The 15,304-nt window shown below is 39.8% G+C and overlaps 1 protein-coding gene and 1 long non-coding RNA gene across 20 annotated transcripts in view; one reads left to right on the top strand and one right to left on the bottom strand.

Annotated features, from left to right (window-relative positions):
* The window catches only part of ARID1B (AT-rich interaction domain 1B), a 351,760-nt gene that overhangs the window by 239,051 nt on the left and 97,405 nt on the right, over window positions 1-15,304 (bottom strand). For all 19 annotated transcript variants that reach the window (XM_083607913.1, XM_083607919.1, XM_083607914.1 and 16 more), the window contains one exon: window positions 10,109-10,219. In XM_083607913.1, coding sequence (XP_083464039.1) covers window positions 10,109-10,219 — 111 coding nt within the window. The remainder of the gene's footprint in view (window positions 1-10,108; window positions 10,220-15,304) is intronic.
* LOC310760094 lies at window positions 1,526-8,054 on the top strand. The gene is made up of 3 exons (XR_014546765.1): window positions 1,526-2,021; window positions 5,922-6,044; window positions 7,865-8,054. It is a non-coding gene; the product is annotated as an uncharacterized lncRNA (long non-coding RNA).

Genomic DNA, 15,304 nt, shown 5'->3' with positions numbered 1-15,304 from the left:
AGTACAGTGGTGCCTCGCAAGACGAAAATAATCCGTTCCGCGAGTCTCTTCGTCTAGCGGTTTTTTCGTCTTGCGAAGCAACCCTATTAGCGGCTTAGCGGATTAGCACTATTAGCGGTTTAGCAGCTTAGCGGCTATTAAAGGCTTAGCGGCTTAGAGGCTAAAGGGCTATTAGCGGCTCAGTGGCTTAGAAAAAGGGGGGGAGCGAAAAAAATCGCAAGACTCGCAAGACGTTTTCGTCTTGTGAAGCAAGCCCATAGGGAAATTCGTCTTGCGAAGCGCATCGAAAAACGGAAAACCCTTTCGTCTAGCGGGTTTTTCGTCTTGCGAGGCATTCGTCTTGCGGGGCACCACTGTACAGGCTTAAAATTGAAACACACCCTTTACTAGCCAAGTTATTTTTAGGCAAAAAGTGAACATAACTGTAAATCCACAAGCAGGGCCTGTTTTAGATTTTAGTCACTGAACAATGCCTAGCACTTTTATGTGATGTAGTGCCACAACAAAAAATAGATCAGAGAGGTTAAATCTGAAAGGTGCAAACTTCTCACATTTCAAAGCCTGGAAGCTTAAACCTAATTTAGCACAAAGAGAGAATAGTTAAGCACTAATGTCCATATTTTGTAAGCTAATGAAATATATTGCACCACACTATATTTAACAGATTAAGAAGAATATATTGAAACATGAAGGGTGACAGTATGATTGTTTTTGAATGTATAAATACAAGTAAGAAGAGATATTTAATTAAATGTTTCAGAACCAATATTAATTTTTCTTATGTCAAAAGTTGTGGCATCACTGCAATAGGTCATGTTGGATAAAAATAAATACTTTTAAAATGGATATCATTTTAAAATAGATTTTTAATGAAAAACAATCCTTTAAAATAACAACTTAAATTATATCCAAATGTAATAAAACATACATGTTAAAGACAATATTCATGATCCCTGAAAACTGAATCAAGGAGTCTCTACTAAATACACTGAGTTAAAGCCTACTTTTTAAATCTAAGATTAAAGTCACAGTGTGTTATACATTTTATTGCTGTGAAAATTACGAATATTTAAACTGTACAACAAACAGCATAGAAAATACGGACATTTAGTTTTCAAGTATGTGATTTTGCTTAGTGTCCTTACAGGGTCCAACAGAAATCCTTAATATTCTGCTCCCCTAGTCAGATATAAATTCTATAATGCAAAGGCTGTGGGCTAAGCAAACTGGCTATGTTTAGTTTAAACATGTTTCAATTATTATCAGACATGCTTTTTCAGAAAATATATCAATCAATCTCCTTTCTTGGCATAGATAAAGTGCATCATATACGTGGATCAGAACACAACTCAGTTAATGAAACATAGTAGGAGATACTTTAGGATAAAACTGTACAGACGTCATGAGGTACAAAAACGCCTCTTAGGATCTATGGGGACGCAATCTCATAGTGTTGTTCAAAAACCTTGCCACATTCTCCACGGCGTAATTACTACAATTGTTCAGCAGATAAGACAATCTGGAATCGTCAGTTTGATAAATCCCCTCCTTCAATAAGGGGGCCAAATGTTTATCATATATTTTTGCAAAAAATGGGCAATAAAATAAAACGTGTGTGATGGATTCGACCTGTTTGGTGCCACAAGGGCAGCGTCTTTCAGAGTATGAGATTTTTGAGAATCTACCTTGCAAAACTGCAGATGGTAAGACGTTAAATCTTGCAATGGAAAGAGCTCTGTGTAGGTGGGGATCGTAAAGCTGGTGTAAATATGAAGTGGCCAAACAAAGGTGGAATTCTTAACCCCAATGGGGAACAGGTTTTAAGGGCTGCACTGCAAAGGGTTTGGAATTCAATCTCTAGGATTCTGCACTTGATTGTCTGGAATGTTTCCAATTGTTGGAGCATAAGCAGAGACTCGAGTGATAGGTTCTGATTTTGCTCTCAATGCAAGCTAGCCATTTGGAGTGGTGGGATTCTGCCAGCATGTGGAAAGTTAAAGAAAACGGATCAGATATGAAATGTAGGCGGAGCCAGAATTTTATAGTGATGAGCCACCCTTTGGTTTCCAGCAGCCCTTGTCCAGTTTCCAGACACATGGCTGCATATGACACGCAATTTGGCAGCCCCAGGATTTTGCGCAGAAATTTGGATTGGATGCGTTCCAACGATTGGTTAACTGCACATGGAAAGAGCCCTGATAGAGCAAAGCCTCAGTATCTCCTTCCTAGCTACACACTAATTGATTTAGACCTCATCAGTATACATGCAAAATTTGGAATTTTTTTGCCTCAATGTGTATTACTCATACTAAGCCACATTTGTCACTTGGTTGCTCATTTGCTGAGTCTGGAAAAAATGGATCTCTTTGTTGTCTGCTTAAGGTTTTCACCAGCCTGGATCATTTGGTCTCATCTCTCAAACCTGGCCACATCACTGCTCACCACTGACAGCAGACAATTTATGAGCAAGTTAATAGTACAAGATGCAAAACAGATCCTTGGGAGAACTCCACTGATTCATTACTTCCATTGCATTTACTCCTGCATTCTGCTTCCTGTTCTTTATTGATCAGCAAAAGGACAGAGCTTCTTATCCCTCAACTTAGTGATGGGGAACCTGTGGTCCTCCAGATGTTCTTGGGCTCTAGTTCCTATCAGCCCCAGCCAGCAATGGTCAAGGATGGTGGGAGCTGTGGTCCCAACAACATCTAGAGGACTGCAGCTTCCCTAATCCTGCCGTAACTTCTTACCAGAAGCTTTTTTGGATATATAGATCTTTCCCTATTCACATGCTTGCTGACACACTGTTATTTGCAGGCAGGACTGCTCTTTGCAGATATCTTGTTCTACATGCTAATAATTTTATCTTTAATAATGCTTTGTGCCAATTGGGCCACTACTGACTTTAGACTGCATTATGCAATTTCCTGACTACTTTGCTATTTATTGGAAGATCAGAAAGGAGTTTGATTTTAGTTGCAACAACTAGTTGAAAGAACTACTTGAATGTATGCCATCTGGCCACAGTGATTTGTTAACTTCTATTGTTTTCCAGCTCTAGAACTTTAGCTCTTGTCATGTCAGTTTGACTTCAGATGCTCTCCCTGGAAAAAGTGGTTCACTTGTTGGTTATCCGTCCTACATCTTCCACTGCACAGACAAATGAAAATAATTCACTCCACTGCTCTGCAAACTCTCTAGCATCCTTTAGCATTCCTTCCATCTCCTAGTCATCTAATGGGCCTGCTGTCTTCTCTATTTATAATTATTTAAGGATAGTTCCACTATTTTGTAGTAATATATTAATAATGTTATTTTTGAAACATGCTTCTTCAAGTCTTTGTTTGCCTACCTCATAATCAGTAGCCAGAGTTCGTGCTTGGTTTTGTTAGCCTCTCAGCAAGATTTCAGGTTTTATAGCAAGCTTCCCTGCTTTTTATAGCTTCCTTGATGTGTTCGTTAACCACGCTGGCATCCTTTTTGGTATATTTCCTAATTTGTGGTGTATAGTCTACCAGAGCTTTTATTATTGTGTTTTTTAGTAACCTCCAAAAGAGGAATTAAATGTCACACTAAGGATATCCTCAGGGCAAGCATTTGGCTTGCCAGATGGAATGATCCCCCTCTCCTCCCCACACCCACTGTTCTGGGAATTCTCCTGACCCCTCCAGAGACAATTTTGGGGGAAGAATAGGGAGCAAAGCCCTATTGCACCAGCAGAAGTCCCTGAGCGAAACTTCCGAGGATGGGACTCATCAATTGAATCGCACCACAAGTATCTCAAAATGATATAACCTACATGATTTTTCCTTTCAAAATCTTTTAAAAAAAATATCATATCCTGTTTTAGAAAAGTTCTCCCTTGAAATTAAATGCGAACTTGATGGACTTGCTGTGTGACTTTCCACTTATATACGAGTTGAAATTGATAGCATTGTGCATCACCTCTTGGGCAGCCGAGGATCATTTTGTTTTTAGTCGATTCCATGACCAGCCTTTCCCGGAAGCATATAGCAATGTCTTGTCTCTAGAAATCCATTACAGTTATGATTTTAAATTACCTGCCTTCAATAGATTCTCCTATGATAATATGCTCCCACACATGCCTTATTTGTGAAACTTAAGCTAAAATCATCTGTATTCTGAAAAAAAAAGTTATTTTTTTTCTAACTTTTTCTTAATCTATAGTATAGTAGCTAAGAAAATCACTTGGGAAAGCTTAGTCACTTTCTTTGGAGCTTAAAGCTTTCCCCCTCTTTTATTCCAGGCTTAAACAAAGTTCAGTGGGGCATCAAAGTGCCTCAGTCTTAAATTACAGTCTGTACTTTAAAATAGAATGGATGCACAATATGTTCCTGAAGCTAGAGGGTGGGAGTGTTATTCAGTGAAAATTGAAGGCTTGTTGAGTCAATAATCTTCTTTCACAGAGTAACAATTTTCAGCTAAAATTTCTTGACCCAAACAAAGGAAAACCAGATCATTCAGTTATTTTACAACATTGCTGGAGCAAGCAAAACGAAAGGGGGGTAAACACCATTCATTCCACACTGAGCAAAAACAATGTGAAAATTTCAGTCACAAAAATTACACCATCAAAAGTTTCCTCTTTTTTTAATTTACCATATTGCCAAATAGTTATTTTCAGCTCAAGAAAGGAACAGAAGTAAATAACCAGGGGTGTGATTGGTACCCGGGCGCCATTCGTGTATCAGTTGCAGGTTGCATTTAACTTCCATTATCAAGAGCTAGCTTGCTGACCTTTCTGCAAATCAGCAATAACATCCGTAAACAGTACTAAAAATTTTAATAGGTGTTTGTTTTGTTTCTTCATTCACCTGCGGGAGTAATCATTTGGCTAACAAAATAAACCAAGTCAAGCTCAAAAGCTTTTGCTTACTGAAAATTTTCCTGTCCTGATACCATAGTACCATTTTAAAAATAACTTCATCTAAAGGACTGCCATCCTCAGCCACATCTCACCGTGGGAAAGTTTTTTTAATTTTAATATAATAGTTATTTTGAAATATCTAACTATTACTAAGGTTGTGCATTCCTTCTTGTTTTGTTAGCAAACCTTGAAAATCAGGCTCTTTTGCGCTGTATTGTTAAGTTTAAATCTATGGTATTTGAATATCACCTTGGGATACTTAAATATGTCTCTTTCAGGGTAGTTTTTTGAACATCTGTTTTACAATACTGATCTTGGGGGCAGTTAGTAATTGTACTGTTAGATAACTTCTTTTTCAAATTATGTCAAAATAATTATACTTTTGGAATAAAGATAATATTGTAAGTTAAATGGGTTCTCAGCATAATATACTTCTTGGGGCCATTTTTCTTAAATAACCAATGAATAAATATACATTAAAAAGCAAAGAGATGTCTAATGCATTTTGATCAGTACTGTACTGTACTGATTTATTTTAAAAACACATTTCTCAAAAAGATGTCAAAAGTATAAACCATTTGTACGTTCATAAAGTTGAATGCTCTCTCACCCTTCAGAGAGGTTTTCTAAAAGTTTGTGTTGCAAGCAAGCACAGCTAGACAGTTCACTAGTTGTTCCATTTCCTTCACACATTGTATATAAAAATCCTGGCACAAATGTTCCTGTTAAATTCAAAGCAGATGAATTTCTAATGTGGGCTGGAAACAAATGGCTACAAACAAACCATACTTTTATTAGCTAATCTTAATGGCTTGTCCAACATCATAGTAAATTATTATTCCTTTTATTCTTCAGTTATCTGGACACAGTTTGACCTAGACTGTTTTGAATGTGGGTCAATTCTTTAAGTATCCAAGTAAAACAGTGCATATTACTTAGTTCACCATTATAAGGTAGTATCTTGTGTTTATATTATTAAATGAGTTTGGTTCTCCGCTGAAGGAAATAAATTAAACTGTCCCCTGAAATTCAGAGAGAAACCTTGAGAAAAACAGGGCGAGATTTCCAAGGAGCGGATGGTACAAATGGCAGGAGACCTACATATCTTCACAGACACAAAGACACACACACACACAGAGCACTTTACAAAAAACAGGTATGTCAGGTTTCTACTCCAAGGGTTGCAATCTAAAATAAATGCAGGATAACTATACATTAAGGGATGGAATGGAGGCATGGGTAGGCAGGGGAATAAGAAGGGGTTGCTTCAGTTAGATGTACTTCAGCTTAGTCATGCTGGACACATGACCTGGAAGCTGTATGACAGCTCCCTCGGCCAATAAAACAAGATGAGCGCCGCAACCCCAGAGTCGTCCGCGACTGGACCTAACGGTCAGGGGTTCCTTTGCCTTTAGTAAGAAGCAGTGCTTTTTTCTGGGAGGACGCAGGGGTACGCATACCCCTAAGCATTTTGTGAAACTAAGTTTGGCCTCATTGAGGGGCAGTATTTCAATATGAGTAGGAAAATGAGAATACAGTGGTACCTCTGGTTACAAACTTAAATTGTTCCGGAGGTCCATTCTTAACCTGAAACTGTTCTTGACCTGAGGTACCACTTTAGCTAATGGGGTCTCCCACTGCCGCCAGCGTGCACTTTCTGTTCTCATTCTGAGGTAAAATTCTTAACCCGGGGTACTACTTCCAGGTTAGCGGAGTCTGTAACCCAAAGTGTTTGTAACCCGAGGTGTTTGTAACACGAGGTACCACTGTACCCCTAAACATTTTTTTTAGAAATAAATAGCACTGGTTAAAAGTATATTTAAATTTTTACACAAACACACACACAAACATATGCATAGGTGACAGAAAAGTATGCACATACCCAAAAGTGGTTTGCAGCCAATCATCTGGTGGAACACTAAGCTACTTTGTGATTTTCAAAGTTTACTTGTTCCATCAGGTATTCAGCTGAGCTCATGTGCGCACTTATCCCCCACTCCTGCATTCTAGTGCTTAGAATTGATGCAGTCCAGTCCATAGCTGAGTAAGTGATTTTGTGGGGAAACATAATGTATGAGCTGGTTAAATCGGTGATATAGCCAGCAGAAAATCCCATGATCATAATAGCATCTTTGCCTGAAATTGCTGCAATATTCATGGAAACGTTTGCTGAATATATCCACGATTCGACCGGAGCCACATTGTAGCTTGGGTCCTAAAAACCGTGTGAAGAATTCTGCTTGTGGAATGTCACTTTCCCACCACCTCCTCTCAACTGAAGCATGCAATGTACCCCGAAAATCTGGTCTTTAGAGTTGGGGGGTTCTTAGAAATAGTATTAGATGCAGCACAGGGGAGTGCTGCAGAGGAAAGGAGGAGTTGGCACAAATCATAGCGCCTTTTCTTGCACAAGCAAAAGTGCCATTGGGTTATTGCCCACACTATTTTACACAAATACATAGGAGAAAGAAGTTGGCCTGCTCAGATGAATTAAAAAATGCATTACTATTTGGGTAAAATAAGGTGGCTACTTTTTTAATAGGCAATACTGGCATTTCCTGTGTGTTTTTCTTTTACTTGTACAGTAGCACCTCGGCTTACGTAATCCTCTGGTTACGTAAACTTCACGTTACAAAAGCGGCAAACCTGGAAGTACTGGACCGGGTTTCGCCGCGCATGCATGTGCAGAAGCTGTCTACCGCCACGTGCATGCGCAGAACAGTGGTCCTCAGGTTGCAGAAACCTCGGGATCCAGCTGGACCCATGGAATGGATCCCGTGTATATTGTGTATATTGTTTCATAGATTTTCAGCATTTATCAAGGAGCTAAAGCAAACTGGAACACTGAAGGATAATTTTTTAATTAATTTTAACAGTTTCAAGTAATTTCAAATATTTTGCTTTTGCTCCTGATCTACTTTTTGTTGACACTTTCAAACCAAATACATCATATTCTTTCTAATATTATTTGAACAGGCTCCTGACATGAAGACAGTAGCCCCAGAAATCCGAGCACAATTGTCCCACTAAATGAAGCATCAGCTGAACATCTACTAGCAAGACCAGGTCACGGGTCTAAACATCAAATCATATTCATCAAGGGCCCAACCCCCTTCCCAAACAGGCAGAAATACTGTTCCCAGATCAGCATTTGTAGTGACCAGAACTTGTGGCCCTATAATTTTTGGCAATGAGCCCATGAAGCTAAATCAGAGTAAGGGCCAGAAAGACTGTCCTCGCTTTAATTAGGCTTTCTCACAATGCCATGTAGCATATGAGATCTGATGCCAGGACACCTAATTATAGCATGAGGGCAAATTTTCTGCCCTCATTCTTAATTGGTGAACATTTTGCTTCATTTCTCAGTCCCTCCAACAACTGCCAAGATGAGGATTATCCCTTTTGCAATATATGATGCTTTCATGAACTAGGTCCTGCATTAGCTTAGTCCTAAAAATAATTCATTACTAAGAATTATTGAAGAAAGCGTGATACAAACATGAAACATATACAAATAAAAAAAAGCTATTTACTAATTATTACAGGGAAACTAAAAGCCTATACAAAAAGTCCCAAACGTAGAAATATTTTATGTAACTCATTCCCTCTTATTTTATTGCTTTTTAAAATTAAACATAGTTGGGGATGAAACATAGCGTGTTATTCGGCCAAACTCAGCTCATCAATGTCTCGCTAATTTCAGTAGAATACTTAATGCTTTCCAGGTAAAATTAAGAGTTTTTAAAGTGTGAAACTTCTGCAAAGCATTCTTTTAATGGCTCTGTGGTGATTCCAAATTACTCAAGTGCTACATTGCATGGAATTAGAGAAAGAAACTGTGTTTTCTGTAACCGTAACAAATTTTTAATTGTCTGAAATATATATAGTCAATTAAAGACTATATATGTCCTATTAAATTACGTAGGTCAGTATGCAAGCATTCAGCTTTAACCAATTTGTCTTTTGTAAACTTTGTTTTTTAAAAAATACATGAAAACATGTGGTCAGAAATGAATTGAAAATAGATACTATTTTGCTAATTTTTACTTTTTTTCCTGGAAACAAAATATTGCACACAACTCATCTGTGACTCTTAGCAAAAAATGAAATGACCCAGCAAAACCCACCACTATGTAAAACCACACTACTCTGAAAACAATTACTGTGACCCAATGTTCCCCAACTTGGTGCTCTCCATAGGTTTTGGACTTCAACTCCCATCAGCCCCAACAAGCACAACAGCATAAGCACCAGATAAGTAAGAGTTGGAGTTGGCTGTTCCTGTAGCCAAAAAAACCACCTAAATACATTTACTTGGACGTACAGCCTGCTAAATTCAAGAGATTTACTTTCTAGTAAACTTTTCTAGGACTGCCACACAAAAAAACACAACTTCTCATTTTAGATACAACTTAAAATTTGCTATTATTAAGCATATCACCTTTTGAAAATTTCAACATCATCACTGTTCAACATCATCACTGCTTTTTCACTAATTCACAAAATAAGTATTATCCAATTATCATTCCAAAAATGTTTTCCATATTGTCAATCAAGAACAGATTCACTCAACTAAGTTAATAAGGTAATTATAATATGACAAGAATATCACATAAAAGTACTTCTTTAACCGCCCCCCCATGCAATCAGTATTAGCTTGACTGTGATGAGTTGACATGTTACCAAGTTAAATGATCAGGCTATCTGCAACAATCCAATGGAAAACATGGTTGTGCAAATCTTCCATAATTGGAAATGTTGCATCTAAAACACTGAAAGGTCACCTGCACAAATGCTGGTTTTTAAAGTTAAGAAGCACTGCAGAAAGTGGTACAATTTTAACGCAGGAATATTTAAGTATACTCCAGCTTCCTTCAGACACCAATTTGGTGATAAATGTTTAGCACAACAGATGTGAACATATGCAAGGAGAAATATTATTCTTGCATATCTAGTTAAATGTGTATATATTAAATATCCAACATCCAATACAGAAAATGAATGGGGATTATTCAGTTATTTTTGAGAATGAAGGAATTCTCTGAATATATGAGCTAAATCCTTACTGTCTTGTTTCTCGTTATAGTTTAAATTCAATTATAAATTTGATACTGAAAAACTCCCCAAACAGCAAGAATTTGAAACAATTTCTACACTGCAGAATATTATTTTCAACATAGTACATGAAACATTTCTACCAGATGACAACTAATTTCTTACTGGTAAGCTTGATGGCCTCTCTTGTTGGATTAGATTCATTTCTTCATGGTTAGGCTTGCCTTGGGTGATTGGGGGCTGGGACCTGGATCCATAGGCTTCCTGAGACATTTCCTGGATAAAACAGATATTAATATATTAATAATGCAAAAGAGGAGGTATCATAAAGTTCATAAAAAGAGAGAAAAGACCAGCTATACAGTGGTGCCTCGCAAGACGAAATTAATTCGTTCCGCAAGTTTTTTCTTCTTGCGAGTTTTTCGTCTTGCGAAGCACAGTTTCCCATAGGAATGCATTGAAAATCAATTAATGCGTTCCTATGGAGACCGCTTGCCAGGCTGGCGGTGAGGAGAAGGGCTTTTCTCCCCACCGCAAGCCTTCAGGACAGGTACGGGAACAGAGGGGAAGGCGCACAGCGCTTCTCCTCTGTTCCCGGGGCTTGCGGTGGGAGGAGGGTTTTTCCTCCCCACCGCCAACATTCAGAACAGCATTCTGAATGTTGGCGGTGGGAAGGAAAACCCTCCTCCCACCGCAAGTCTTCAGGACAGCCATCCGAAGGCTGGCGCGGGGAGGTCTCTCCGCCCCACCGCCAGCCTTCGGAGGAGCCTTCCGAAGGCTGGCGCGGGGAGAAGGTCTCTCCGCCCCACCGCCAGCCTTCGGAGCAGCCTTCCGAAGGCTGGCGGTGGGGCGGAGAGACCTCCTCCCGTCGCCAGCCTTCCGAGCATCCTTCCGAAGGCTGGCGGTGGGGCGGAGAGACCTCCTCCCGCCGCCAGCCTTCCGAGCAGCCTTCCGAAGGCTGGCGGTGGGGCGGAGAGACCTCCTCCCGCCGCCAGCCTTCAGAGCAGCCTTCCGAAGGCTGGCGGTGGGGCGGAGAGACCTCCTCCCGCCGCCAGCCTTCCGAGCAGCCTTCCGAAGGCTGGCGGTGGGGCGGAGAGACCTCCTCCCGCCGCCAGCCTTCCGAGCAGCCTTCCGAAAGGCTGGCGGTGGGGCGGAGAGACCTCCTCCCGCCACCAGCCTTCCGAGCAGGCTTCCGAAGGCTGGCGGCGGGAGGAGGTCTCTCCGCCCCACCGCCAGCCTTCGGAGGAGCCTTCCGAAGGCTGGCGGCAGCGGGAGGTCTCTTCGCCCCACCGCCAGCCTTCGGAGGAGGTCCGAGGACAGCGGGGAAGACGCGCTGCGCTTCCCCGCTGTCCTGGAGATTTCCCTATGGGCTTTCGTCTTGCGAAGGAAGCCCATAGGGAAATTCGTCTTGCGAAGCGCATTGAAAAACGGAAAACCCTTTCGTCTAGCGGGTTTTTCGTCTTGCGAGGCGTTCGTCTTGCGGGGCACCACTGTACATTGAGGGATTAACTAACTCAAACACACACACACACACACATTCTGGTGCACTTTCCACACCCAAGACATGTCCACAGGGCTCAAAATATAACTATTTACAGGCAACTCCCCATCTGGGTGCGATTGGCACATGTGCGACCACTGATGCACAGACCATTTTTGGCACCACAAGGGGGTGGGGCGGAACAGGCCCAGGAAGAGTGGGGAAGGAATGGGGGCGGGGGCGGGTGGGATGGACTGAAACGTGTGGCGCCTCAGAATTTCTACAGAAATCTTGCTTCCAGCACCGAGACTAGATAACGCTCTCATTTTTTTCTGGTGGAGTGAAGACGTAAGAGAGAATTTGAGGAGGGTTCGGTAGGATACCATTTGTTACAGGAGAGAGCTAATCAGGAGCTCTTTCCATTTATTCCAGAGCATATGACTACAATTATAATTCTTGAAGAGCTGCATTTCAGGAAGCTCTAAAATTAACACTAATGGAATATCCATTCTACCATATACAGAGGGTCAATAATGCTCAAAAGAGCAGAGTTTTCCCCATAGTGTATGCAAGCAGTTCAAAAGGCCATTCCTTACACATACCCTTCCACTCTGTTCGGTCAAATGATAATGCTCCAGAATACATGCTCAGGTGAGACAAGAGGATTCAGGATAAAACAGGAGGAACCTTTGTGTATGCCTAGAATCTGCCCTAAGTCAGTCAGTCAGTCAGTCAGTCAGTCTCTCTCTCTCTCTCTCTCTCTCTCTCTCTCTGGCTTTCTATTTCAATGAATTTTAAAGTGAATTGTTTTGGGAAATGGTTTAATAAGCTGCCAAAAACCCTGCACCCAATGCATGCCCTATTCAAATCAACAGGATTTATTTGTGCAGAACTGAGGGCAGAATTACCACAAGGTGTCAACCAAACCTATATCAAGTTTTCAAGGACGGGACATCAACTTGAAAGATGCATTAAACTGAAAATGTTTACTTCTTGTGCTAAGTCTGTTCCAATAGATTAGGGACAGATTTCTTTCGCACTACAGTACAAGAAAGCATAAATAAAAATAATGGCATATCAGTATATGCAGAAGCCAGTTTTACTTTATGTTCCTAGGTGCATATTAATTACAAGTCTTACCTGCAACCACAGTCAACCTTATGGTTTGTTCTTATACAGACAAGGAGTAGGACAGAATGTGAAACTCTTATTTTAGCATGTGGCACAGAAAGTTGAAGAGCCAATTGCAGAAAACAGATATCACACCTTAACAATCAAGGAGGAAAGCTGTTTTATTGTCTCCCCCCCAAAAAAATTGCATAACAGATTGCTCTCTTAATTTGTTTTTTCCTGTCTTTGTTTGCAATTTTGATAAACAACTAAACGTGAACAATTATTTTTACATGCAACATTTTTAGCCTGAAAGTACAAGGAAATAATTTCTCTATAGCACCCCCATAAGTGCACTCACAGTTTTGCTGCTGGTCCTTAAAAAGGACTCTCTGGGGTGCCAAAAGCATCTGGTCCAATAGCAGCTACTTCTAAGTCCTGCAATGCTATGAGCCAGTTAACTCTTTCTGGGTGTATTAAACATGATGTTGCCATGAGAGTCTCCAAATTGGTAAAACAGATGAAAGCCAAATAGAGTCACAGCTAGATCCTTCTCTCTATCAGGCAGATTCAGAGAAACAAATACTTTTTGCTTCAATCTGAATGCAGATAAAATATAGAAAAATAATTAGCCATTTCTTTTGAAATGATTGATAGGTAGGTAGGAAGGTGTTGGACTTTTTCTTTGTTTTTAGTGCTAATGAAACTGATAGGTCACTTTCTTTTTGATCCACATCCGACTTTTAAGTACGTGCCAATAAGAATCTTAAAAGACCAGTTCTTCCATTTGGTTACCAGCAAAGGGTAACACAATTGGGCTTAAGGGTGAAAAATGTGGATGGCTGAATGATTATTATCCACTGTGACGCCCCCCTATTTCTCCTCCCAGATTTCTGCTTGCGACACAGTTCTCCTGCTGTGTGGGCCAGCAGGTTCCTTTGGATTAACAGCATGATTTAAAATCAACAAATGACACAAGGCCTCTATTCAGCTGCCTTTCCCCTGTTACAAAGCAACATAAAGATGCAGGGGAGCCTCACAATAGGCAAACAAATGAGCAAACCTCTGCTTTTTCTTTGAAATTTAAACACAACCTCACTATTTTGTATCACTGCAGAGGTGTCTGTAATAAACCCTCCACAGAAAATAGTATCACTTATATTATTTGTTCAACCAGCTGTCATTCTTTTTAATTTAGTATTCTAGCCCAACAAAAAAAAACCAAGCAAGCATTAAAATAGGACTGACATGAAAATTTAAAAACAGGCTTTCAAAGTGGGGAACAGGGGGATAGCTACAAACACAAGGCACCTGGGGAGGAAAGGGTGTAGGGACTATGATGAGATGAGAGCTAGAGTTTCTTTATAAAAGTTGTAGCTTCAATTTCTTCAGATCTAGCTCTTCATTCAGTGAGAAAACAACTTTTTTAAACTCTTTAGAATTGCTGCAATTAAAACATAAAAATAATAGATGTTTGGTAGCAGAAACTCAGAGTATTAAAAAGGCTAAAAAACCACTACCTTTAAAAATACAACTCAATAGTTTTTACACAATTTCATTTACTGTAGAGACTTTAATACAGCTAGTCGGTTTGTTAGCAGTAAACACCCAAAGAACTATAATCTGCACTGCAGCTGAGCTAGAATTCCAGCCCAGTTAACCACGTTTTGGTTTTGGTTTTAAATCATGGATCACATTCTTGCACCATTCCAAATTCCACATTAGCTCTGATGCACATAGTACTCCTGCATGCATAGGCAACATCATTCATTTCATATTGACAGTGGGTTAATATGTGCAAAGGAATGCACATGTAGATCTGCTTCTGAAATAAGTAGGGTGGTCCATGTGGGTATAGCAATTCTGTTGTAGAGCTACTGCACCCATAAGTAATTGTTGCACTGATGAACTGCATGTGCATACACACACACACACAGGTTTGTTTACTTTTAACTGCAATTGAAAAATCACATCCTGTAGGCTACTCTAATTTCCAATTACCCCATACAGTGGTTTCTAATTAAAAGAAGAAGAAGAAGAAAACCCCTTCATGATCAAGCATTTCAGAATAAAACTATTGTGTAAATTGGTTGACCTGTCCATCTACTGCTTGTTACAAAACATTTTTAATACTCTGGAAAACAAGAAATGCCTGAAAGTGTAAACATGTTAAAGTGAGACATAGACTGCATTTGGGCAGTTGTTTAATCCATCTTTCTGTCTCTTTTCTTGCTGTTTTTACAGGGCTTTCAGATGGTATTTGATTGCTTCTTGCAAAATTTTCGCTAGTTTCACATAATGTCTGTTATGTGAAATTATACTTACAATACAATAAAAGTATAAGTTCAGTTTTCACATCAGTTTTTCCACAGTTCCATCCACTGCCTCTCACCTGATCTGTTATGTTTGCAGTGGGTGTGGCTTACTGGCATTCCAGACTACCATACATCCCAGAATTCCCTTAAACTGCAACAATAAGGTTTTCTTTTTATTGTCCTGCTTTTCAGCCACAAGGCCTCCACAGTGGCTTAGATTGAAAACATTAAAAAATTATAATTTTAAAAAATTATAAAACAAACATTAACCAAACTATGTTAAAACCTCAATCAGAACAGAAACTAATGGAATTCTTAGTATTTAAAGACGTACAAAAATTCTTGGTAGAAAAGAAAAATATTCTGTAATCACAAGAAGCGACTGAAGAGGCATATCAGCTATGAATGGGGGCGTTATGCCAGTACGTAGATGCCATCACTGAAAGATTCTTAGAT

The sequence above is a fragment of the Podarcis filfolensis genome, assembly GCF_964270895.1.
Source record: "Podarcis filfolensis genome assembly, chromosome: 3".
In the NCBI taxonomy this organism is placed as follows: domain Eukaryota; kingdom Metazoa; phylum Chordata; class Lepidosauria; order Squamata; family Lacertidae; genus Podarcis; species Podarcis filfolensis.
Note: the sequence above shows the minus strand (reverse complement) of the source record. Positions and strands in the feature narration are given on the sequence as shown.